This window comes from Phacochoerus africanus, chromosome 16 (assembly GCF_016906955.1).
Source record: "Phacochoerus africanus isolate WHEZ1 chromosome 16, ROS_Pafr_v1, whole genome shotgun sequence".
NCBI classification, from domain to species: domain Eukaryota; kingdom Metazoa; phylum Chordata; class Mammalia; order Artiodactyla; family Suidae; genus Phacochoerus; species Phacochoerus africanus.
In genome coordinates, this window is record NC_062559.1 from 809,049 (window position 1) to 832,644 (window position 23,596).

At 58.5% G+C, this 23,596-nt stretch overlaps 1 protein-coding gene across 1 annotated transcript in view; it reads left to right on the forward strand.

Annotated features, from left to right (window-relative positions):
- Positions 1 to 23,596, forward strand: part of PTPRN2 (protein tyrosine phosphatase receptor type N2) — a 711,364-nt gene that overhangs the window by 239,221 nt on the left and 448,547 nt on the right. Inside the window, exons 6-9 of the mRNA XM_047763645.1 lie at positions 2,871 to 3,228; positions 17,712 to 17,936; positions 19,195 to 19,235; positions 20,313 to 20,659. Of these exons, the coding sequence (XP_047619601.1) occupies positions 2,871 to 3,228; positions 17,712 to 17,936; positions 19,195 to 19,235; positions 20,313 to 20,659 (971 nt within the window). The remainder of the gene's footprint in view (positions 1 to 2,870; positions 3,229 to 17,711; positions 17,937 to 19,194; positions 19,236 to 20,312; positions 20,660 to 23,596) is intronic.

Consider the following 23,596-nt stretch of genomic DNA (forward strand, 5'->3'; position numbering starts at 1 on the left):
TAGAAAGTTATGGCCACACAGAGCTGTGCTGACAGGACTGCGCCCGTCTCCCAGGGACCCCTCTGTCCCCTTGGTTTTACTCAGCAAACCCCATGGGACGCGCAGTGAGTGGATCTGCCCCATCTCAAGTGGGAGCACAGGCGGCTTAGGAATATCATTTTGGTGTGAATTTCAGCAAGATCGACAATTCTCAGCTGCTTCACACGCACAAGTGGGACCGCACCAGTGATGCCCAAACCAGATTTCCCTGACACACCGTGTGAAGAACTAGTGGGCAGCAGTGGCAGTGCCACGTGCTGGAAATGGGCCCATTCTTCCCGTTACTTATCTCTGGATCTGGGCAACTACAGTCTTGAAAAGTCTCCAGCATGACCTTCAGAACCCCGAGGTCATGGTTTTGTTGAGTTGAGGCGAAAGTGGAACGGGGGGTACACCTGCATGGCTCCCTCCAGGGCTGAGGCTGGGGTTCCTGCTGCTTGGAGAAAACCAGGTATGAGAGGGAGGGTGAGGAACAGCAGCAGAGCCCCCGGCGCTTCTGCACCCGGTGCGTGACCCCCGCCCCCTGCGTACCCATGGCTTAGAGGTGAAGTGACTCGCCAGAGCCAAGTCCCTAAGCTTGTGAGCAGCAGAGGCGGGGTTCAAGCCCGGCGGCTCCCTGCACTCGCTCCTTGGGGGTGTGAGGCCACAAAGAGGATGTGCCCATGAGGATGCCTTCCTCGCGGCTCACGGTGGCATGGGTGCCCTCGCCTGGGGCCGCAGTAAGCTCTCCTGTGCCCACCCCCGTGCCCGCCCCCCTGCTCTCCCAGGGCCTGGTGTGACTTGCGGAAATGGATGACGTCTGTTGCTTTCACAGTCTTCCTGCCACCGCGTGCTCTCCCTCTTCACCTCAATCTGGTCCAGAGCACAAGGAGACCGGTCACCTGCCCTGGTCAGCGCAGGGCTCCCGCTCCGCAATGGATGTCCCGAGCTGGGAGCCACCTGCTGCGTCCTCTGCCCCCACTCAACTCTACCTAAGGAGGGCCCTCTGAGCAGAAGCTCCCGGCGGGGCTGCACTTGTAGCAGAGAGGATGGCGCTCGTGGCACCGTAACGAGGCCTGTCCCCAGCCCGCAGCGCGGTGACCTGCCCAGGGCGGCGGAGACGGCCTCTCCGCAGGGGAGTCAGGCCGGACGGGAGACGGACACTCACAGCCAATTTGTGCAGAATCGCCGGAGGGGCCGCCTGTCGAGAAGGCGTTTTCTCTCTCGCCGGCTCGCTCTCGAGAATCTTGCTTTGTCTTCTTGGGAAGGAAAAGCAGTTGATTTCAGCCAGCCCTTGGACAAAATGAAACAACTTGGTTGACAACCGAAGTCCCGTCCTCGTAGCCATAAACACATTCTTAGAGAGAGACGCCTGCTTCGACAGCAGAAACCAGTGTCAGGACGTCAAGCAATGTGCCAGCTTCACGTGTGAGAAAGGAAACAAGAATCCATGTCACCCCCCAGTTCCCGAGTCTAGCTCGCTACACCGCAATCTGTCCTGGGGGGCTGAACCCAGATATTTAAACAAACAGACAGGCTTAGGGGAATCTGAACCAGGGCCTCGCGTCCAGTGATGGATCTTGGCTAGATCCCAGGTGTGCCCGCTGAGTCCACACTGATACTTGCCCCGAGGGAGGTGCCAGCACAGAGTCTGCGTGGGCAGGATGTAGGAAGTTCATGGCCAGGGACCCCGAGCGCATCAGGAAGGGGGCTCTCAGTAAAGTCCAGGTCGGAAATGGCTGTGTCCCCAAAGCCCGATGGTACCACGGGCAGAGGCAGAGCCCTGGGGTTTCTGACGTCTGTGCAGCTGTCCCAGGGGTGCGGCCCCGGGGCTCGTTTGTCCACTGGGCACTACGGACTCCTTCCAGGAAAGTGCACTCGAGGAGGGGGGGGAACGTGCGCGGAGACTCAGGGAAAGGCCCTGGCTGCCACGTCGTGTGTGAAACAGGAGACCCAGGTGTCCTCACCAGCCAGAATATCGCCGGTACGAGGATCGGCTATAACAGGGATTGACAAGATCGGTAAAGAAAGTGCTGGAATGAAATCAAGACCTTCGGAAAGGAGAGAATCAGCTGCAGGGGAAGAAGCCGCTTGGCGGGGCTACAGTAAGTGCCAGCGCAGGCAGAGGTCTGGGGGGCACTGCCCCGCAAGACACGGAGCCCGTGTGGGCACAGCCACCCCTTGGCGCCCAGGACGAAGTGAAGTCAGAGCCTCTCTCACTGCAGATGCAGCCGAGCGCGCACACTTGGCGGCGCCTGAACACGTTAAGGCAGAGCTGCCCACCGCCACCGGCCCCTGGCACACGGCCGGAGAAGCACAAACGCCCGTCCACACTGAAACTTCATGACGGCCCCATAGTAGGAACAACCCAAATGTCCACCAGGTGATGAATGAGAAACCGAGAACGTGCTATTTCCTTAAAACGGACTGTCTTCCAGCCATGTAAACGCTGCGGCCTGGACACAGCGTGGATGCCCTGGAAACATCGCATGCAGTCAAAGGAGCCAGACACTGGGCTGCCTACTGCGGTCCCGCTGGCAAGGAGCCGGGAGGCAGGGGGGGAGCTGCCGGGGCTGGGGGGGAGGGGAGGGGTCAGGCAGCGGTGTCTGTGCCCTGAGGCTACGCTGCGAACACCCAGTGTGGGGCGGGTGGGTCTCCGGGCGTGCGATGTCTATTTCAGTAGAGTTTTATGAACCCGGCGCAGGAGGCTGGGGCCCGGGGCCTGGCCAATCAGAGAATGAAGACCTCGGTACGGGGCTGGGGTGTGCATTTCAGGTACCTGGAAGCCCAGCCCCGGGGCTGCGTGGGCAGAGGATAACCCCCACCTGCTGTTGTGTCCCCCCCCCATCCAGGGTGAGGACCCCCTTGCTGAGAGCGTGCTGACCTTCGTGGCCCAAACGTCCGCCCTGACCTACGCGCCCGCGTCCCGGGCTGCCATCCCCGAGGGCCGCCCGCTGCACACCCTTCCCTGGCTCCAGCCTGATGAGCTCAGCCCCAAGGCGGCCGGCAGTGTGGACAGGCAGCGTCTGGTTGCGGCGCTGGGCACCTACGCAGCTCAGAAGGCCCCCGCGGCCCCCAGGGAGGGGGACCCCGCCCTGCACCAACTTGTGCGGGAGTCTTGGAGAGCCCCTAGGCTGCTTCCGGCACCAGCTGCCCCCCCAAAGTGGCCTTCGCCTCCGGACCCCAGGGACGCCCCAGGCACGGACGAGGGTAAGTCACCTCTGGTGTCTTTGCTGTGGGCTCGCCTGTTTCTCCGGCACCTGCCCAGGCCGGCCCCTGCGGGGCCCTTTCACACTGCTAGGCTCCCCTGGGGGCCTGGGGCGGGGTGGCGGGGAGGGGGAGCCTTCAGGGCTGGTCGCTCAGCCACAGGGATTTGGGCTGAGGACTGGGGGCCGCTGGGGGGTCAGGTCTACTTGGGGGGCGGGGGGCTCTTCCTTCAAACCCTTTCCCCTACGGTTTCACTATTTCATGACTTTATTGAGGAAGGTGGTGGGGAAGGACTCACAGGCCAAATCTGGCCCCAGGCAGCTTTCAGAAAGTTGACGTGAAGGATTTTGGAGTCTGCCCTGCTTTCATTTGTCTCCACCGCCCCGCTGCTTATGGTCAAACGCAGGCCCCGCTTGTTGTTCTATGGTTACTTTCTGTGTCCCCCACAAGAACGTTGCCCCAAACTAACACCTCTCTCTGTGCAATGAGTGTCCTCGGGCCTCGAAGTGACCCGCTCAAGGCCCCCGCCTCGGCCCCTTTACGTGGGTGACCCCGGCTCTTGTCATCCGACGGGGAGGGTCCTAGCCCGTTCCCAGGCCTCTAAGAGATGCCCAAGGCATCGGTTTTCTAACAGCCTTTTTCTAAGACCATAAAATATAAAGTGAGATTCTGACAAAATATGGCTTCTCCTTTGAAAACGTGGAAGGGATAAGATCAAGCAGATAACAGATTAAACAAATAGGGACCGAGAAGCCCCTTCCCGTGTACTCGCCTTTTCTGGAAGCGAAGGCTTCGTGGAACCACTGACAGCCCTCTCTTCCTCGCGTCGTGCCATCCAGCCAGGTAGCTCCCTCGACCCGCCTCCATCCAAGTAGCCCGAGTGGCACTGCTGGATGAAGGCGTTCAGAGTTCCACTCAGAGGGAAGGCGGGAACTCTGCACGCCTTGGGAATGACGCTATGACAGCAGACAGTGCACCTGTTGGCAGGTAAGCTCACCGTTAGTGAGGCTGTGTTACCTACAGGAGGTCGTCCTGGGGTCCCTCCCCCGGGGCTGCTTCTGCTCCAAACCACGCGCTCCTCCTTCTCCTTCAAGAGAGCCCGGTGCCAGCCCTGCTCCCGTCCTGTCCGCACTCCCCTGGTATCCATGGTCCCCGTGCTTTCTGATCTTGCTCTGCTGTAAGTGTGCTGCTGAAGGCCACCCCAGCCCCCGACGGCCAAGCCGTGACCTCGGCCCGACCTGGGGCTCCTCTCCGTGGTGCTGCCGCCACGCCCCGTCGCTGGGTTTTGTGCTCCCCTGGGTCAAGCAGTGTCCTCTGGTCTCACTGACCACACTTCCGTCTCCTCCTCCCCTCCCCACCTGAAAACGCCCTGCTTGCCCACCGCCCCTGTTCCAGCCGTCCGGGGCAGAGGAGACGAACGCCCCGTCGAGGGGCCTGGGCCGCGCAGCCTTGGACACGGCACGCGGGTGCCGCGTTTCTCCTGCAGCTTCTCCGCCGGAGCGAGCTTTGCCGGCTCCTCCTCGTCGTCGTCCACGTCCCCAAGGCGCACGTCTCGGAGTGTCCTCTGAAGATGCTCCCCGCTCTCCAGGGACCCGTGCGAACGGCACCGTTCGGGTGGGGTTTTGTCCTTGCCACGTTGCTGCGTCGGTTGTCTTTTTATACGTGTTGTCTTCCCAGCTGCACTGTCCGCTCTAAAGAGAGTCGTGTAAAATGTCAGTCACGGAGCAGACAGAGCCTTGTAGGGTGAACCCGCCCTGGCCTCGCCGGGCTGCAGCACACGGCAGCTCCCGGCTCCTCTCGCTGCTTCTGTGACCCATCGCCTCCCCTACACGCCCCGTCCGATTCCACCCGACGCCTGCCTTTCGGTATTGCCCTGCCGAAAGCTCAGACTCGTGAATAAACCTAACCGGCTTTAGCACGTGTGAAAGATTCAGACCCATGTCTTACTACCACCAGCTACCTTATCAACATTGAGATTTCTCAGCTGTCGTACATTTTCCTTACACGTGGTTCTTTGACGGCAGGATCCACAGAAGGTCCGCTGATGATGGGTATGCTTTTGAAGCTCCTTTTAGCCTGCAGAAGCTTCCGCTTTCCTCTTTTTTCCCTCCGTGAATCATTTTGAAAACAATTACGAGGTTCGGGTATGCAGCCTTTTAATTCCGCATCTGTATACACTGCAGAGCGATGGCCCCCAACGGGCTACTTGGCACATGTCCCCGCACGGCTGACCTTTTCACCTCTTTGCCCCCTGGGAAACCCTTCCCACTGGTAATTACAAATCTCCTCCCTGAATCTGTGCGTTTTGTTTTATTCTGTTTGTTTTAGATTTCACGTATGAGCGAAATCATGCAATACTTGTCTTTCTGAGCTATTTCCCTCGCATAATACCCTCCAAGTTCATCCATGTCGTAGCCAGTGAATTTCATTCTTTTTCACGACAAACATTCCTGTGTGTGTGTGTGTGTGTGTGTGTGTGTGTGTGTATCTTCTTTATCCATTAACCCCTTCATCCACTGATGGGCCCTTAGGTTGTTTCCGTATCTTCACTGTTGTAAACATCGCTGCAGGAAACATGGGAGGGTGGATGTCTTTCTAAATGAGGGGTTTTGGTTTCTTTGGATACATACCAAGGAGTGGAGTTGCTGGATCATAAGGTGGTTCAATTCTTCATGTTTTGAGGACTCTCCGTACGGTTTTCCAAAGTGGCTGCACCAATTTACATTCCCACCAATAGCACATAACAGCTCCCTTTTCTCCACATTTTGTCCAACAATGTGCTATGGCTTTTCTTTTCAATAGTAGCCATTCTGACAGGTGCCAGGTGATGTGGCACCGTGGTTTTGCTTTGCGTTTCTCCGATGATTAGTGCTGTGGGGCATCTTTTCATGTGCCTGTTGGTCATATGTTTCCCTTTCTTGGGAAAATGTCTGTTCAGATCCTCTGTGCATTTTCAAATCAGATTGGTTGTTTTTTGCTCTTGAGTTGTATGAGGTTTTTTGGGTTTTTTTTGTCTTTTTGCCATTTCTTGGGCCGCTCCCTTGGCATATGGAGGCTCCCAGGCTAGGGGTCTCATCAGAGCTGCAGCCACCGGCCACAGCCACAGCCACAGCCACATGGGATCTGAGCCACGTCTGCAGCCTACACCACAGCTCACGGCCACGCCGGATCCTTAACCCACAGAGCAAGGCCAGGGATCGGACCCACAACCTCATGGTTCCTAGTTGGAATCGTTAACCCCTGCGCCATGATGGGAACTCCTAAGTTCCTTTTCTATCTCTTTTCTCTGTCTGGGCGAGTTCCACTGCTTTTTCTCCCAGTTCGGCTCATCCAGTGCATTTCTGGATTCATCTTCTGCCTCATCCAGTTTGCTGTTGAGCCCCTCCAGTGCATTTTTCTGTTCAGTTATAACTTCTGTTTGATACTTTCTTGTAATTTCGGTCCCTTTGTTGAAGTTCTGGCTGTGTCCAGCTCTTCTTCTCCTGGGTTCAGCGAGCATCTTTCTGACCCTTACTTTAAACTCGTTATCCAGTGAATTGCTCATCTCCATTTTGTTCAGTTCTTTTTCGAAGGCTTTTGTCTTGCCTTTGGGTTGAAACGTATTCCTTTGTCTCCCCATTTTGCTCCGTCCTCTGAGTCGGTTCCTCTGTGTTCCCCGTGTCGAAGCACTAGCTTTTGTAGGAGACATCCTGTGGGGCTCAGGGGTGCAGTTCCATCTGGCCACCAGAGCCAGGGGCTCAAGGGGTGCCCCTCGGTGGGTGCATGTGCCCTCTTGTTGCGGGGGGGCCGTGGCTGTCCTGGGATGCTGGTAGGCAGGGGTATCTCCTAACTGGCTATGAGCCCAGCTGAGGTGCAGGGAGTGGCCCTGGGTGGTGCACATCTGCTCATTAGACAGGTCCGATGGTGATTGGCACAACGCAAGGAGTGTCTCTGTCCCCAGGGAAGCATCCCAAGTGGCTTCTGTTTCTCCAGCAGCTACTTCAGGGTTAGTAAGTGAGCCTCCTTCATCTGCGATCCAGGCGTATTTCACTCTGGCATTTTTGTGTTGGTTTTTCTGGTCAAGTGAGTCTGCACATGCCCCTTAAGGAGCGAGGTTTTTTGTTTTTCGTTTTTTGCTTTTTAGGGTCACACTTGCAACATACTGGACGTTTAGAGACTTCAAGTTGAATCAGAGCTGCAGCGGCTGGTCTACGCCACAGCCACAGCAACACTGGACCCGAGCTGTATCTGCGACCTCTGCTGCAACTTGCGCAAACCCGGATCCTCAGCCCACTGAGCGAGGCCAGGGGTCAGACTGCACCTCGTGGACACTAGTCGGGTTTGTGACCTGCTGAGCCACAGCAGGAACTCCCTGGGAGCAAATTTTCGGTTCTCTGTGCTTCTGCAGTTTTCATGGACATACTTCCTGTTGGTTCTCAAAGCGAGGTATTTGGAGGGCTCATCTCCCCCTTTGGGGCTTGGAGGTTGGGGTACCTCCTGCGGTGCTTAAGTTCTTGGTTCTCAGGGAAGAGGGCCCCCCCCCCTTGGTTCTTCCCAGTTGGTGGCTCGCCATGGCTGGGGCCTGGGTTTCCCGTGCCACCTCTCTGCCTCTCCTGTCTTGATGCTCTGTGCATCCAGTGTTCAGGTCCCTTTCTGAGGGCCGTTGCTCTGTCCGAGCTGTAGATTTGCTGTGTCCACGGGAGGAGGCGAGGTCAGGTCTTTCTACGCTGCCATCTAGAAGTTTTTGTAACTGGAGCCTCTTACATTCATTCTGTGTTTTCCTGATTGCATCCCAAAGAGGATGTGTGCCTGTCCCTCTGCCCGGGATGTCCTGTGAACTCGGAACTCAGAGACTTGATCACCATGTTCGCGTTTGGCCAGGAGGCTTCCAAGGGGGCGAGGAACGCTTCATGCAGGGACCCTGCCTCCTGCGTCTCGCGTAGGGTCCAGCAGCCACGGGCCACCTGGCTTTTCTGGCAGCTTTTCAACCTGACTCCTTGCAAAGCGGTGGATCCGTCAACAGGAGGCGCCCGCGCGCCCCGCCCCGCCCCAGGGATGCACCCGTGGGGCCGTCCTTTCCTCTGGAACACGTGTCGTGTCGTGGCCTGTGGTTGTGCACTTGCATATGTGTGATAAACGGTTGTCTCTGCTTTGAGACCACGTGCTTAGGGAAGACAGCTAACGGTGCCTCTGTGTGCACATTTGCACCCGGGGCTCCGCGTGTGCCCGGCAGGGTGTTTTCTAAGTGGAGGGAAGGTCTCATTGACGCTTCACGTCCATCACGAAAGATTGTGTATTGTCAGCCTCGTCCTCCTGATGAGGAAGCCGAGGCTTGGGATGGCAGGCGAAGGTACCCTCCCAAGTCAGATCGTGTAGACAGACGGTGTTGACTGGAGCTCTCAAGAACCAGCTGTCTGAAATGCAGATTTCAACACAGTTTGCTACTTTCTTAGGCGAATTGATACCTCCGGTTGGAAAGAGAGCAGAGTTTACTTGTGTTGTTTTCAGTGAAAACAGCCAGGAAGCTGACGGATGATTGATGATGCCTGTATCTCCGGAGCAGAGGCCCAGAGGCGGTCAGCGTAAGATCATGGCCCACCACTATCCGAATTTACCCGAGTCCTTTGCCAATACTAGAGAGTTGGACGCCAGCAAGCAGTTAAATGGGCTATATACTTTCTGAATAAGAGGAGCCCAGTACATTCTTCATGATGAGGAGGAGGGACATGCTGAGGAGGGAGGTGGGGATGCGGGAGATGCTGAGGAGGGAGGTGGGGATGCGGGAGATGCTGAGGAAGAAGGTGACGGGGATGCAGGAGACGCCGAGGAGGAGGGAGATGCGGATGGTGAACGTGAGGGTGATGCTGCGAGTGATGCTGGGGGTCCTGACGGAGGTGCTGCTGCTGCTGCTGGCGATGCTGAGTCGTGTGTGTGTGTGTGTGTGTGTGTGTGTGTGTGTGTGTGTGTGTGTGTGTCTGGACAGGGGCCACAGCGTGTACTCTACTGCACGCTTGGCAGTAGAGGCACTTGGGAGCAGAAGCTGTTTGGTGTCGTCCACCTCCTCTTGGTCCAAGCAGTTTCTAGCGAGGTTGACTGCGCACCACGGCTTACTCTCCGGAGCTCGTAGCGTGTGGAGGGGGGGCTCTATTAAGACAGGATTTCCGTCGGTCAGGCCTGCAGCCATTGTGCAGGGGAGCCGATCTCCTGCTCCAGGCCTGGCATATGTGATGCCCTGACGGCCCATGTCATTGCTCTGCCAGGGCCCACTTGGCGCACTGAAAGCTACTTCAAGGGTCATTAGAAGCTGGCCGGGTCTCGGAATGACAGGGTGCCGCTGATGGAACAAAAGAACACTCCCCTTTGATGCGCGCTCGGTGCTTGATCGTGCCCTGGGCCACGGTCCCTCTTCAACCCACCAGGGCGAGCTGGCCCCTTGGAAAAGGGTTGCCTCCTTTCTGTTCATCTTCCAGGGGCGGACAGTGTGGTTGACAGCGCTTGGGTGGGAGGAGATTTCTGCTACATGGTCATTGTTCTCCTCGCCGGGCGGCCCCCCTCTTAGGCCACCACGGCGTCCACACCCGGTTGTAGTGACGCTTCGTGAATGGTTATCGGACACGTTCCTTGTTTGGATGAGAGGAGGCCCTTTTAGGAATTCTGTTTTATTATTCCAATTTTTTTTTTGTCTTTTTTGCCATTTCTAGGGCCGCTCCTGCGGCATATGGAGGTTCCCAGGCGAGGGGTCCAATCGGAGCTGTAGCCACCGGCCTACACCAGAGCCACAGCAATGCGGGATCTGAGCCGCGTCTGTAACCTACACCACAGCTCACGGCCACGCCGGATCCTGAACCCCCGGAGCAAGGGCAGGGATTGAACCCGCAACCTCATGGTTCCTAGTCGGATGTGTTAACCACTGAGCCACAAGGGGAACTCCCTATTTTATTATCCCATGTTTTTGAAAATGGAGGTTGCTTATGAGAGTCAAAGAGGCCCCGGGAAAGTCTCTGCTGTTCTCCGGGCTTTCCCTTAAACCGGAGTTTTCTCACTCTGGCCCATTTCTGCTCTGCCCTCCGAATCAGGACAGCAGAGCTGAAGACGTTAGAGAAGGAAGGCTGTCTCGTGGCCGAAGGGAGAGGGTCTGGGCTCTTAGGGGTCAGGCCGCCTTGTTGGAAGAGGGCCCATTCCCACGCTGTCTGGTTCTTAGACCCGGTGGACGGTGGACACACTGGGTCTGGTTTTCTCAGTAACCCTGCAAGTGGGCGTGCCCAACTCTGTCTACACAGCCAGACCCTGAGACAGGAGGGGCTGGACAGGGCGCCTGAACCACAAGCACAGCAAGCCTGGGTGTAGCCGGCTCCAGGGGCGTGGTGGCCGGCCTTCTCCAGGAGGCTATGACCCGTTGTGTGTTGTGGGTCTTTTAGGGCTTCTGGTCTGACTCGCCCTGCCTTTGACCAGCATCCCACCTGCCTGGATGGCCAAAGACAAAGCCTCCCCCCGGTGGGGTGCTTTAAGGGGCTGCTCAGAGCCCCCACCCCAGCTCCAGCCCCTGCCCAGACTCTGTCCCCTGTACCTCCCATGCGGCCCGTCCGCAGACCCCCCTGGACCAGCCGCTGAAGCCCACCTGCTCCGGCCCCCGCCTGCTGGCACGTGCAGGGCCTCCTCTGGCCTCCCTGCTCGGACCTTGTGTCAAGCTTACGTCCATCAGATGGCGTCTCGCTGTGCAAAAGCCTGCAAGCGCTTCTCATCAAACTCAGTAAAATCCAGGTTCTTTTCCTGGTCTGAGACCCTGTAAAATGCACCCCCCCCCGCCGGCAGCTCCGGGCCACCCCCTGGCCGCCTTTCTGTCCTGGTCCCCCCCACTGCCCCGAGGCCTTGCCTCTTGTGTCTCCTCTGCTTGGAGAGCCTTTGCTGCAGATGCTCTCTGGGCTCAGGACACACCTCCGTCGGCTCTGAGCGAGCTGTCCCCCACCAGCACCCCCAGCCAGCAGCCTCCCTCCCGCCTGCCCCGCCGCCCACACGCTGGATTATTCTCCCACAGCCCCTGTCACCACCAGGCGGCTGTGTTCGCGTGGGCTTTATCATGCTCTGGCCCCTCGTGGGGACTGTGCCCGCGGGAAGCCAGCCTCAGCCTCTAATCCAGGGACGGCAGTGGCTCACGCTTCACGCCAGCACTGCAGCAGGACAGAAATTTGCTGTGATTTTCATGCCAGGGGCTTAATAATAGCTGAGTATTGTTTTTCTTACTTTTTTGTTGATCTTACTTTTGATATTATTGAATCAAATATTATTGATTTTTTTTTTCTTGGCTGCATCTGAGGCAAGCAGCAGTTCCTGGGTCAAGGAACTTTCACCGGAACCTGCATCGCAGCAGTGAAAATGCTGGATCCTTAACTGCTAGGCCACCAGGGAACTCCTTTGAGTTTCTATTCAAAACCTATTCTTGCCACTTCGGATTGAAATATTTTCTTTCTTTTCTTTTTTTTTTTTTTGGCAAAGGACGTAATTTGGGTTTATCTTTAAAAAAACAGTAAATTGAGTTATCTTCACTAGAGATTAAAAATAATAAGTTTCTTACCTTTTTAGAAAAAGTAAGGTTTTATATCTTTAGATTTTATTTTATTTTTTTGTCTTTTGTCCTTTTAGGGCTGCACCCGAAACATGTGGAGGTTCCCAGGCTAGGGGTCGAATCAGAGCTACAGCTGCCGGCCTACACCCCAGCCACAGCCATGCAGGATCTGAGCCGTGTCTGCAACCTACACCCCAGCTCACGCCCACGCCGGATCCTTCACCCATGGAGCGAGGCCAGGGATCGAAGCCGCCACCTCCTGGGTCCTCGTCGGATGCGGTTCCACTGCGCCACGACGGGAACTCCCTGTCTTTAGATTTTAAAAGTTTTTAGTGACATTTGTCGGCTCTGAGCTTTAGTTTAATTGCTCATTTCCGAGGGGTCCACGGGCAGGAATGTACAGGCAGACCGGTTGTACAAGGTGGTAGGTGGTTTGCTCAGGACGCAGTGAAGACGTCTGCCAGTACACCCTGAGCGAGTGAGTGTAGGTCGTGTCGGCCCGCACCCTCGTCTGTCGCAGGAGGAAGAGGGTGTCCGGGGACCCTCTCGCTTGCAGGGGTGGGTGGTCGGGTTGTCCCAACAGTTAAGGAAAAATGTAGCTTTGTCCTGCCAGTCGGTCAGCGACTCTCTGGCTTCCAAATCGTTTTGCCGCTCATGCGTGTATGGCTTTGGGTGCGTCTGTGGGTGTCTGTGTGCTATGGATGTGTGTCTGTGTGTGTGTCTATATGTGCGTGTATCTGTGTGTCTGTGTGTGTCTGTGTGTGTGTCTATATGTGCGTGTGTCTGTGTGTCTGTGTGTGTCTGTGTGTGTGTCTAGGTCTCTGTGTCTGTGTGTGTGTGTCTGTCTAGGTCTGTGTGTGTGTGTGTGTGTGTGTCAGTGTCTATGTATGTCTGTGTCTGTGTGTATGTCCTGGTATCTGTGTGTGCGTGTGTCAGTGTCTGTATTTCTGTGTGTGTGTCTATATGTGTGTGTGTCTTTGTGTCTGTGTGTCTGTCTAGGTCTGTGTGTGTGTGTGTGTGTGTGTGTGTGTCAGTGTCTATGTCTGTCTGTCTGTGTGTATGTCCTGGTATCTGTGTGTGTCTGTCTGTCTAGGTCTGTGTGTGTGTGTGTGTGTGTCAGTGTCTGTGTGTGTCTGTCTGTGTGTATGTCCTGGTATCTGTGTGTGCGTGTGTCAGTGTCTGTATGTCTGTGTGTGTGTGTGTGTCTGTCTGTCTAGGTCTCTGTGTGTCTGTCTGTCTAGGTCTGTGTGTGTGTGTGTGTCAGTGTCTGTGTGTGTCTGTCTGTATGTATGTCCTGGTATCTGTGTGTGAGTGTGTCAGTGTCTGTGTGTGTGTGTGTGTCTCTGTGTGTGCATGTGTGGATCCTGTCATCCCCTGACCCTTCATCTCCTTTACGACAGCGGGAAGACACCCCGGGGGCCCCGCAGCGGCTGAGTAAAGGGCAGGGAGGGTGACGGATGGAGGCTGGGCCCTGACGTTGATGACGGGCCTTCGCATCTGTTCGTGGCGGCCGATGCTTGGGCGGAGAACTGGCTGGTCCCGCATCATCTCGGCGTGAGGCTTGAGCGCACGCGGCGGCGGCGGCACGACTGAGCATCCCGGGGGGCTGGTCCTCGCTCTGGCGTGGGGATGCTGGTGAGCTGTAGCCAGAACTCAGGGCAGACGCCCAGCACCTGCTCTCCCCGTGGCTGGGAGGGGATGGCCGTGGGGGCCGAAGGGACCCCTCCTCGTCGCCTCGTGGTCCTGGCCACAGTCCCGATGATGAGGCCCGTGGCTGGTCTGGCGCTGGATTAGTGACTCTCGAGGGACCCTCTGGCTGGTCCCCATTTTACAATGAGGACATGGAGGCGTGTGCGATTAAGGCGTTCGCATCCGAGGGAGCCCGGAGTCTGTCCCTCGTGCTGGGCCCAGGTCTGAGCAGGTGGCCTGGGGCGGCAGGGAGCCTGAGCTCTTCCTCTCAGGCCACCGAGCATCCACCCCACTGGGAGGTAGGCAGCCCTTCCTCAGGGGACCTGCCGGCCACCGTGAGGACAAGGACACGGAGGGGCTCAGAACCCGAGGCCTCGGCCTGAGGAGGCGGTGCTGCCCACAGCCGTGGGGTCCAGGGGGAGCTTCGACCCCCTGGGTCCCCCCACAAGGCCCCGGCCTCCCTGCATGAGGTGGGTGGGCTGTTCTGTGCGACACGACCCCTCTGGGGCCCGTTCCCGGTCTCGCTGCTGCAGGGAAGGCCTGCCCGTGCTGGTGGGTCCCCAGGCGGGCTGGGGACTCACTCGTGGATGCTTGGCTCTCAGAAGAGATGTCGCCTGTGTCGGTCTGAGGGCTCGTGAGCCACGCCGTGAAGAGGCCTCCACTGCCTCCCCGCCCCGTGCTGCACGTGGCCTGCCAGCAAGGCGACACCACCCGCTGCGGGCAACGCAGGAAACGCAGCAGCTCCTGAGAGCACGTGCTCAGGAGGGGCCCGGGCGCTGGGCTCGGGCGGCAGGGGTGACCCGTCCATGGGGCAGGTCCAGGATCTCCTTTCTGCTCATCTTACTTCCTGGAAGCCCTGGCTGCTCCCAAGCCAGGGCCCCAACACATGTGCTCACACTTGCTCACACGCGTGCACACGCACAAGCCCACAGTATCCTCACTCTCCCACCCACACATACTCACACACGTGCACGCACACTCATACATGGGCACACACCCAGGTCTGCTGCACCCACGCTTCCTCTCACAGTGCACACACACACTCAAATGTGTGCACTCTCACACACGTACCAACACTCTCACATACACGCATACACTCACACACGTGCACACACAGTACACACGCATCACACCTGTGCACACTCTCGCACGTGTGCTCACGCACTTGCATTCACAGTCACCCACCCTCACTCACTCACACTCACACCATTTCCCCACAAACCGAGACGCTCAAAGAATCTAGTGTCTTGGACGTGCGTGTCGGGCAGTCTGAGGCCATGACATCCCGAAGACCAGAACGCCCGGCCCTTCTCTGTGGAGAGGCCACTGTCCACGCCCGTATCACCATCACCTTTCAGCCCCCAGGAGACACGAGGGCTGCAGGAGAACGTGCACAGAACCTTGGTTCCAAACGTGTTCTCTAGACCCCCCCGTCCCCCACCCTGCCTGCAGTGGCAGGTGGCGCGCCTGTGGTCAGGGCTGTGACTGACAGAAGGGCAGCTGCTGGGTGGGTGGTGAGCCCCGCCCCTGTGGTCCCGGCTCAGGGAGGGCGGAGGGAGTGCTGACCTCGAGGGCGGATGGCTGTGTGACCCCTGGGTGCACAGGACTAGGTCCCCACGTTCCTCAGGACACAGCCCCCCAGGTGACCCTGCTCATGCCGCGACTTCCTGGGCCCTGGCCCAGGTCACGTGGAGTTAGGATGCTGGAGCCGCTGACCCTGCTGGCAGGGTGGCCTGTGTTCTGGAAAGTGTTTCTGCTTAGGAACGGTCGTTTTCACCTGCCCCTGCCTGTCTCCTTCCCACAGACGTTTTCACATGCAGGGGCCTGGCGGGTACCCGCCGATCATGCGTTTCCTTCCACGGGAAGCTGTTTCGAGGCGAGGCTTTATTACTGTTGCGGGGGCATGAGACCCGCAGACCATGCCTTCTGTGCTGGGCATTAAGCGCACAGCCCTTGCCCCTAAACCCGGAGCAGGGCGGTTCCAGGACTCGGTGCCCATGCGCAGCCTCGCGTCCCCAGGCATCCCCTGCTGGCCCTCCTGGCGAGACCTCGGTGTGTGCTCAGCTGTCCCGGCTCTTAGATGCTCGCAGGAGGCGGACATGGTGTTTGCCGGGCAGCCCCTCAGAGCCTGCCTGGTGCCCAGGTTCCTGATGTGGTCCCCGCCCTGTTTGCACTTGCTGGGCCATGAGCGTTCCTTTGTGGTCAGCGTCGGGCCCGCATGTGGACAGGAGGTGAGACCCGACTGGAGCAGGGGCACGTGGAGGAAGCTGCATGCACGGTGGCAGGTTGCACAGACGACCGAACGCTGGCCCCTGCGTGCCGTCCGCCAACTCGGTTTCGGGTGTGCGGGCGCCCCCCGGGCCTTGAGTGCAGCGTTTTCGGAACAGCAGCAGCGGATGCGATGCATGCCACCTTGAACCCCAAAGCACATCTTTCATCTTTTCTAGAAAACAGCAGATGCCTGTTGTCAGCCCAGAGGGAGCACGAGTCCCAACACTTGAGCCTCCTGTGCTCTTCTCTGTTCTTTCAGTGTTTCTGTTTGGGAGGAAGTGAGAAATGTGTTTCCAAGTTCACTGCTGGAAGTTATTTTTGAGGCAGCGTTTGGTCCCTGAAAATTCGGGAAGACGCCATCGCTGTGGACCCCAAGGGGCGGGGCGCGGGGGGAGGTGGGGATGCAGGTGAGAGGCGCCGTCCCCAGGGCTCAGGTCTGGGGCAGGGACCACAGGGACGAGGTCGACTGCATTTCCCTCCACGGGAAGCTGTTTTGAGGCGAGGCTTTATTACTGTTGAGGGGGCGCGAGACCCGCAGATCAGAGAAGGGTCGTCACTGGAGAGCTCCTTCCCCGAGGGGCAGGGGTACTCAGGGAAGCACCAGGGGTGGGGGGGAGGGGGGCACGGCACGGGCAGGGGCCTTTCAGTGGTTTGCAGGTCGGCAGGCTCAGGACTGGCTGGTGGGAATGTCGGCCATCCTGGGCCAGTGGGGCTGCCCCTGGGTGTTGGGACCTGGGCCCGGGCTGATCAGAGCGGGGCCAGTGGCCTGGGGGTGGGTGGGTGGGGGGCCTGAGGAAGGTCACCGTCTCCTGGGTCAGCGAGGCCCAGAGGTCAGAGCATCAGAGGCCCGTGGCGGACACAGGAGGAGCCAAGGCTGGGGAGTGTCACCACCCTGCGGCAAACCTGTGGGGGCCTCAGGGACACCCCCACTGCTCTCCAGCCTGCAGGGTAGGAAGGACCATCCAGCATCATTCTTTTTCAAATAAATACCATGGGAATGTCTTCCTTCCTCTCTCATGTGTGAAGGATGTTTTCCCTGGACAAGCTAGGCTTCTGAATTAGACGCCTCGTCTTTTATTGGTTCAAAGCTGTCCCTTCTGAGCAAATGACCCAGTGTGTGACTCTGTGATATTCATGACCGCGTATAGGCACGTCCCTCATGCCACCCCTGCAGGACGCTCGCCGTGTCCCAGCCCCGCACTGCTCTGCCTCTCGCCGCACTCACTTGCTCACTCACGTCTTATCCACCTCTGTTTTCGGTGCAGCCCAGTGCGCTTGGCTGGTTCTCTTTGCTCCATCCTTGGGGTAGACCCAGTGCCCTGAGTCTCCAAGCTAATGCTTTTCACGGTGTGTGGGAATTTGTGGAGGCCTTTTCTTTTCTTTCATTCTTTCTTTCTTTTTTTTTTGTCTTTTGTGTTTTTAGGGCTGCACCCGCGGCATATGGAGGTTCCCAGGCTAGGGGTCTCATCGGAGCTGTAGCCTCCAGCCTACACCAGAGCCACAGCAGGCTCCGAGCTGTGTCTGCGACCTACACCACAGCTCACGGCAACGCCGGATCCTTAACCCACTGAGCGAGGCCGGGGATCGAACCCGTGTCCTCCTGGATACTAGTCGGGGTTGAGGAGGGAACTCCGAGGTTTTTCTTTGCTCTGTCCCTCTGGCCCCCTTCCTTCCAAATCCAGTTACACTTGTGGGGCTGCTGTGCTGCGTCCTTCCGCTCTGAGGTTCAGACCGCAGTCGCTGCTGGTGTCTGTCCTGAAACGCACCAGCCCTTTGCTCCCCGTCATCCGACGTGCGGTCAGGCCGCCGGGTGAGGCTTTGCCTTTCGGGTGCCGACCTCACGGACAGAGCCTCCTCCGGCTCTCCGCTCGCAGCGCCTGGTCGCCTCTGTGTGTGGAGCGGCTCCTTAACCATCCGCCTCCTCGTTCTGACGCTGCGCTTCTCTCTTGGTTTTATTTGTGTCTGTTTTGCGTGTTCCTTCTAGAAGCCCGTGTTCAGACGCTCCTGCAGGACCTGGGGAGGCACCAGGTTGGCGCGGAGGCTCTGAGGGCCCTGGACGTGGACGAGATGGCCCGAGTCATTGCCGACGCGATGCCAAGCGGGGACCCGGAAGGGGAGCAGGGCGGTGCCAGGAGAGGCGGTGGCGCAGCCAGCGGGCAGACGGACCGCGCGGGAGCCGGAGCCACGCTCGGCAGAGGCGCTGTGCGAGGTGAGCCCCTGCCGGGGTCGCGTGCCCTCCGACTGTGATGTGTTCTTTCTGGGGGGAGATGCGCTTCGTGTTAATGACTGCATCTGTCTGAACCTTTGCCTCTGAACGCTTTCGTAACAGGCTGAGCCTTCCAGAGCAATTATGTTGAAAGGCAGAGTGTTTGCTGGCGGAGGTGTGATGCCTCCGCGGAGGCTCAGGGTTGGAAAAAAATGGAGCGATAGAAAGTGTTTTTGTTTGGATTGTGCGAATAAATACCATTGAGTCAAATATTTGAAGAATGAAGCGAAAGGGGTTCATTCACATGTCCGTTTGAGGCTCACACCCAGCTTCTGAGGCTGTTCCAGGGAGAGGGCAGAGTCCACAGCCCTAGCACGTGTGTGCGTGCGTGTGCACACACACACATACACACACCCACACACGGCTGCAGGCTTCCCACTCCCCAGCATGCTCACACATGCATGCACACACGGATGGATGCAGGCTCCACACTCCCTAACACGCACACACACACACACACACACACACACACACACACACGCACAAGGCTGCAGGCTCCCTCTCCCCTGCCTGATTGCTTTTCAGAGTCACTGGAGCTTCATGAAATCACCTGACTCCGTGCCTTGCACACAGTAGTCTCACAGAAACATGCGCCACGATGCAGGCGTAGGTGTGTGTCGCCGTCCCCTGAGGGCTGGGACGAGGCTTGCTTGGGAGCTGGAAGCACGGCTTGACTGATGTGGAAAGATCCTGGTGCCCCGGGACGGGACGTGCCGGTGGGCAAGGAGCGGTTAGAAGGTGGACACCTGTCCTGGGCTGGGCGTCTGCAGGGCACACAGAGGCCACACGCCGACTGCCGCATGTGCCTTCAGAGAAGTGACCACCGCAGGGAAAGGATGAGTCGGAAGCCAGCCCAGCCCAGCCCCAAGTGTTCGCGTTCGGCGTCACCTCCCCTTCCCCCGGCCCTGCAGCTCTCTCTTGCCAGGAGCTAGCAGGAGGGACGACCCTCGGGTCCGCAGAACCAGTGGCGTGACTGATGGCTGCCCTCACGTCTGGCGTAGCTGCTCCCCCACCTCTTCCCCCGCGTTTAGGCCGGGCCATCCCTCCACCATACACAGGGGGCTCGTCGCCGTGGGGGTCAGGCCGGCGTCGCTGTGCCTGAGCTTCCGGAAGAAGGGCCCTCGGTGGCCGCCCCTTCACGTGCTGTGACCCTTGTGTGACGCTCTCGATGAGGGTTCTGATGCGCTCGTGTCTTTCACAGATAACAGGGGACCAGACGGCGGTGGTGGCGTCGACCAAGAGGTGAGAGGGCGTCCGCCCATCTGGGTCGTGTGACACCCGGAGCTGTGTTGCTTATCTTCTTGTTCCTGGTTTGGGGACATGTGTGAAATACAGCGGTTTTCCCAGAAAACGATGGAAGATCACCCATACTCTCAAAAATTAGAAAAATTGTAAAGATACATATAAAACTGTGTGTATTTTGATATCTGCTATTCTGTTTTCAGATTATATACGAATATTTGTCCATTAAAGGAATATGAAAAATACGGTTAATTCAAAAAACAAGTTAATGTTCCTTAGCACTTCCCCACCCAGGGACACGGAATAGCACTTGATGATAACACCCCATGCCCACTTCGTGTCACCAAGGCTGGTGTCCGAGCTTCAGTCAGGGGCGTTCACAGACTCTGCCTCTGTCCACCTGTGACTGCCCGAACTGAAATTCAGTAAAATTACCTAAATAAAACCCAGTCCCTCAGCTGTGCCGGCCACACGTCCCGTGGTCCTCAGTCCCTGGGGTGGGAGGGGCCGGCACGCAACTTGTCCCACGCTGCTGCGCGAGGTCCCCTCGGGCCGTGGTGGAGAGGGGTCTGGAACGGGCACCGGTCACAGCCTCTCCCCGTGGGTCAGGCGGGTTTTCCTGGTTGAGAGCCTTGGGCTCATTAGCACACGTCTTAAGGATGGAGAGAGGCCGTGCGAACACAGGAACGGCCGTGTGGGTCTCTGAAGCTGTGCGTTGTGGCGTGGAGAGAGGGATGTCTGGCTGGCACCTCTCTTGGGGTCGGATCGACTTAGCAGTTTCTGGCTCAGTCCGCGGGGAAGAAAACAGCGACCACCTCTGTAAATGCCCATCGACAAGGAGAAATGGGGGCGCAGCTGCCTGACCTGTGGAGGGGACGCGGGATCTCGGGGCACCTTCCTCCGTGGGGGGCAGGGAGGGCGGGACCAGGGCTGCGGGGGCTCCAGCCACACAGGTCCAAGCCAGACCCCGAATCCACCCCTCGCACGCAGCCTCGGCCCCTGGGGCCCCAGGTCCCGTCCACCGACTGCGTCTCCGTGGCCTGGGGCGTGTTCTCAAGCTGGTTTCCTTTCTGCCAGGTCAATGGTTTGGGCATTGAACTCGGGGACCCCCGGCAGGGTCCCAGCTCTCCATTCCTGCCCGGAGCCCCCCCGCTTGAGGAGCCCCTCCAAACGGAGACCAAGAAGTCGGAGGCCCCCGAGACCCCCCTGTCTTCCGAGGAGGAGCACGCCGGGGTGGAGAATGTGAAGAGTCAGACCTACTCCAGGGAGCTGCCGGGGGGGCCGCCGCCGGAGCCCTGGATGCCGGCGGCCCTGCTGGGGGACCAGCGCCTCGGGGCTGGGGCCCAGGGGCCCCCCAGGCAAGGCCTGCGGCTGGATGTCCAGTCTTCGGAGGAGGAGTTTGGCTACATCATGACGGAAGACGAGTGAGTGGCCTTTTTCCTCGCCAGGTGGTGAGATCCTGGCGCCTTGTGGGCAGGGAAATGCTTTCAATCTTCTGTGTTCACGTGGGGCCACAGGGGAACCGTCCCTGGGGTCACTGGGGCGGGAGGGCAGCCCCTCCAGCCTGTCCTTCACACCCAGGTCTGAGCTGGGACCCGAGTGTGAGGGCCGTTCTCCACGACATAGACCCACACCAAGCCCTCCTGTCCCTTTGGTCCTGGCCTCTTGCCTGTGGCCGTCCCCGCTGGCCCTGCAGCCCAGACCTCGGGGGCCTGTTGAAGCCGCAGAGCCCTGGGCCATCGGGGGGGCCCCTGGCAGCAGGGCTCCGTGCCCCTGAAAACCCCCAAAGCTTAAGTTGTCCAAGTATCAGGGTCTGAGCCACCTTCAGAGAGCAGACGTGTCCTCGTCTCCCTTGGCTGCGAGAGTAACGAGGGCAAACCTCAGGCATCAAGTGCTCACAGACGACAAGGGGCCACCCCGTCCTCAGGCCGTGTGTGTGTGTGTGTGTGTGTGTCCAGGACAGGTGCCTGTGCAGGTGTAAGGGCAGGCTTGTGCAGGTGTGTGCAGGTGAATGTAGAGATGTGTGCAGGGGTGTACAGGTGTGTGCACAGATACATGTGCAGGCATGTGCAAATGTGCCTGGTGTGGGTACAGGTGCCTGCGTAGGTGTATGTGCAGGGGTGTGCAGGCACACATATAGGCACGTGTGTAGGTGTGTGTGTAGGTACATGTACACATGCATGTGCAGATGTGTGTCCCGGCATGCATGAGGCCTGTGTGCAGGTACATGTGCAGGTGCCTGTGCAGGCGTGTAGAGCTGTGTGTACAGGCACGTGTGGGGCCTGTGTGCAGGTATGTGGGCAGGAACGTGTACAGGTGCCTGTGCCGGTGCACGCACGGGTGTGTGTGTAGCTGTGTGTATAGGCGTGCATAAGGCCTGTGTGAAGGTGTGTGTGCAGGTGCATGTGCAGCTGTGTGTACAGGCATGTGTGAGGCCTGTGTACAGGTGCACATGCAGGTGCATGTGCAGGCGTGTGTGTGGCTGTGTGTAGAGGCACGCACAAGGCCTGCGTGCAGGTGCGTGTGGAGGTGTGTACATTCATCTGCCATCGTTTTCTTTGGCACCATCGCAGGCACCCGGTCAGGAGTCCCGGTGCTGGTCAGGTGTTGCACGTGCTTCAGCGGCTACTCTCCTCAGGGCAGAGGCTGCATCGCGCAGGAAGCCTCTCTCTCGCTGATTCTGCCGCAGGTCCTCCAGTCACACCCCTGGGTGTGTTCGCTGGCACCGCACTGCCCGCGGGCAGGTGCCACCAGACCACGGTTGGCAGAAAACATCTTATTTTGAGCTCCCACCCTGCACCACAGCCAAGTGAAACCACAGGTGGTGTTCTCGCCCGGGTGTGGAGGCGTTCTCAGCGCTGGCACCTCTGGCACCCAACCGTTGGCTGGTTTCTCCCGGCCTTTCCATTAGGACGTTGCCTGCCCATCCTGACTGCATCGCCTTGTGCTGTGCTCCGTGCATGCTCCCTGCCTGGCGTCTGGTGTGTGTCAGAGTCGCTGACACGGAGCAGGGTCTGCAGACTCAGGTCTGCAGCTCATGACGGGTGTGTCAGAGTCACTGACACGGAGCACACGCGGGTCCACGCTGCTGGAGGCGGACCTTCCAACGGCTGCTGCTCGTTCCGAGCTGTGCCGGGGGCTCCCGTTTCTTGGCAGACGTTGCGCTCAGGGGCATATGTGTGTAACTGTGTGTGTGTGTCTATGTTGCGGGTGTGGTATGTATGTCTCTGGGCTGTGTGTGTGCATGTGTGGACGTGTGTGTAGTGAGCGTGTCTCTGTGTATGTGTGTGTTTTGTGAGCATGTAAGTTTGTGTGCACATGTGTAGTATGTATTGTAGCATGCATGTGTCTGTGTATTGTGTGCGTGTGTGTGCATATGTGTAAGCCTGTGTAGTATGTGTGTGTCCACCTGTTGTGTGTTTTATGTATATGTGTGTCTGTGCATGTGTATAGGTGAGTGTGTGTGCATGTGTGGTGGCCCCGATGGGGCCTCCGCTGCACAGCTGCTCTGAGCACCTTTCCTCCTGCCAGGACATCCTGGTGCCCGAGGGCTGGGCCGTGGCTTGGGCACCGGGGCTGCTCCCCGAGTGGCCCTGGGGCTCAGCTGCACGGAGGAGGAGCAGCCCCCCTGAAAGTTCCGGTAAAGTTCCCAATCCTATGAAAGACTCTTCCGAATGGCAGCCTGGCGTCCGTGTGGACAGCCCAGACCCGCCATCCGGGGGGGCCATGGCACCCAGTGTGAGCAGCCAGCACCCCGGGCGGAGGGGGCGCCTCCTGCTCCCACCGGCTGTCCCGTCGGATGAGGCCACCGTCAGAGGGCTTTTCCCTTTGTGTCCCTTTATTTCCTATAAAGCTTTCCTTGGCCCTGCCTGTGGGGCCTGGATATTTACCTGCTACAGGCACAGTTTAAAGAAAAAAAATCCTTGTGTTATCTTGGCTGACGTCCCTTCTTTTTCTTTGGCTGCTTCAGTTGGAGTAACAGAGCTTTGTGTCCGTGACTCTTGTCTCTCAGGCCCCAGAAGCTTCTGCCTCCCTCCCGCCCCCCCCACCTCCGTCTGCAGAGCCGCCTGCCTCTGTTATCAGATTCATTGGGAATCTGGGATTCTCCGGGGCACGATTTCACCAGACCTCAGTTTCAGCCTCCAGAGATTGGCTACTAGCTTACGAGCCTCAGATGCCGTTTCTCGTAGATCCTGTGTTTGGTCGTCCACCCAGGGAAGGGACGTGGCCGGTGGCTCAGCGGGGTCCCCTTGCCAACATGCTCCCTGTCCTCGCCGCTGGTGGCGGCACAGCTTACGCAGCTCTGCCCGCGCCCTGCTCGCTCTTCTGTTTTCGGATGGATGGACTGTGGCTGAATCCTT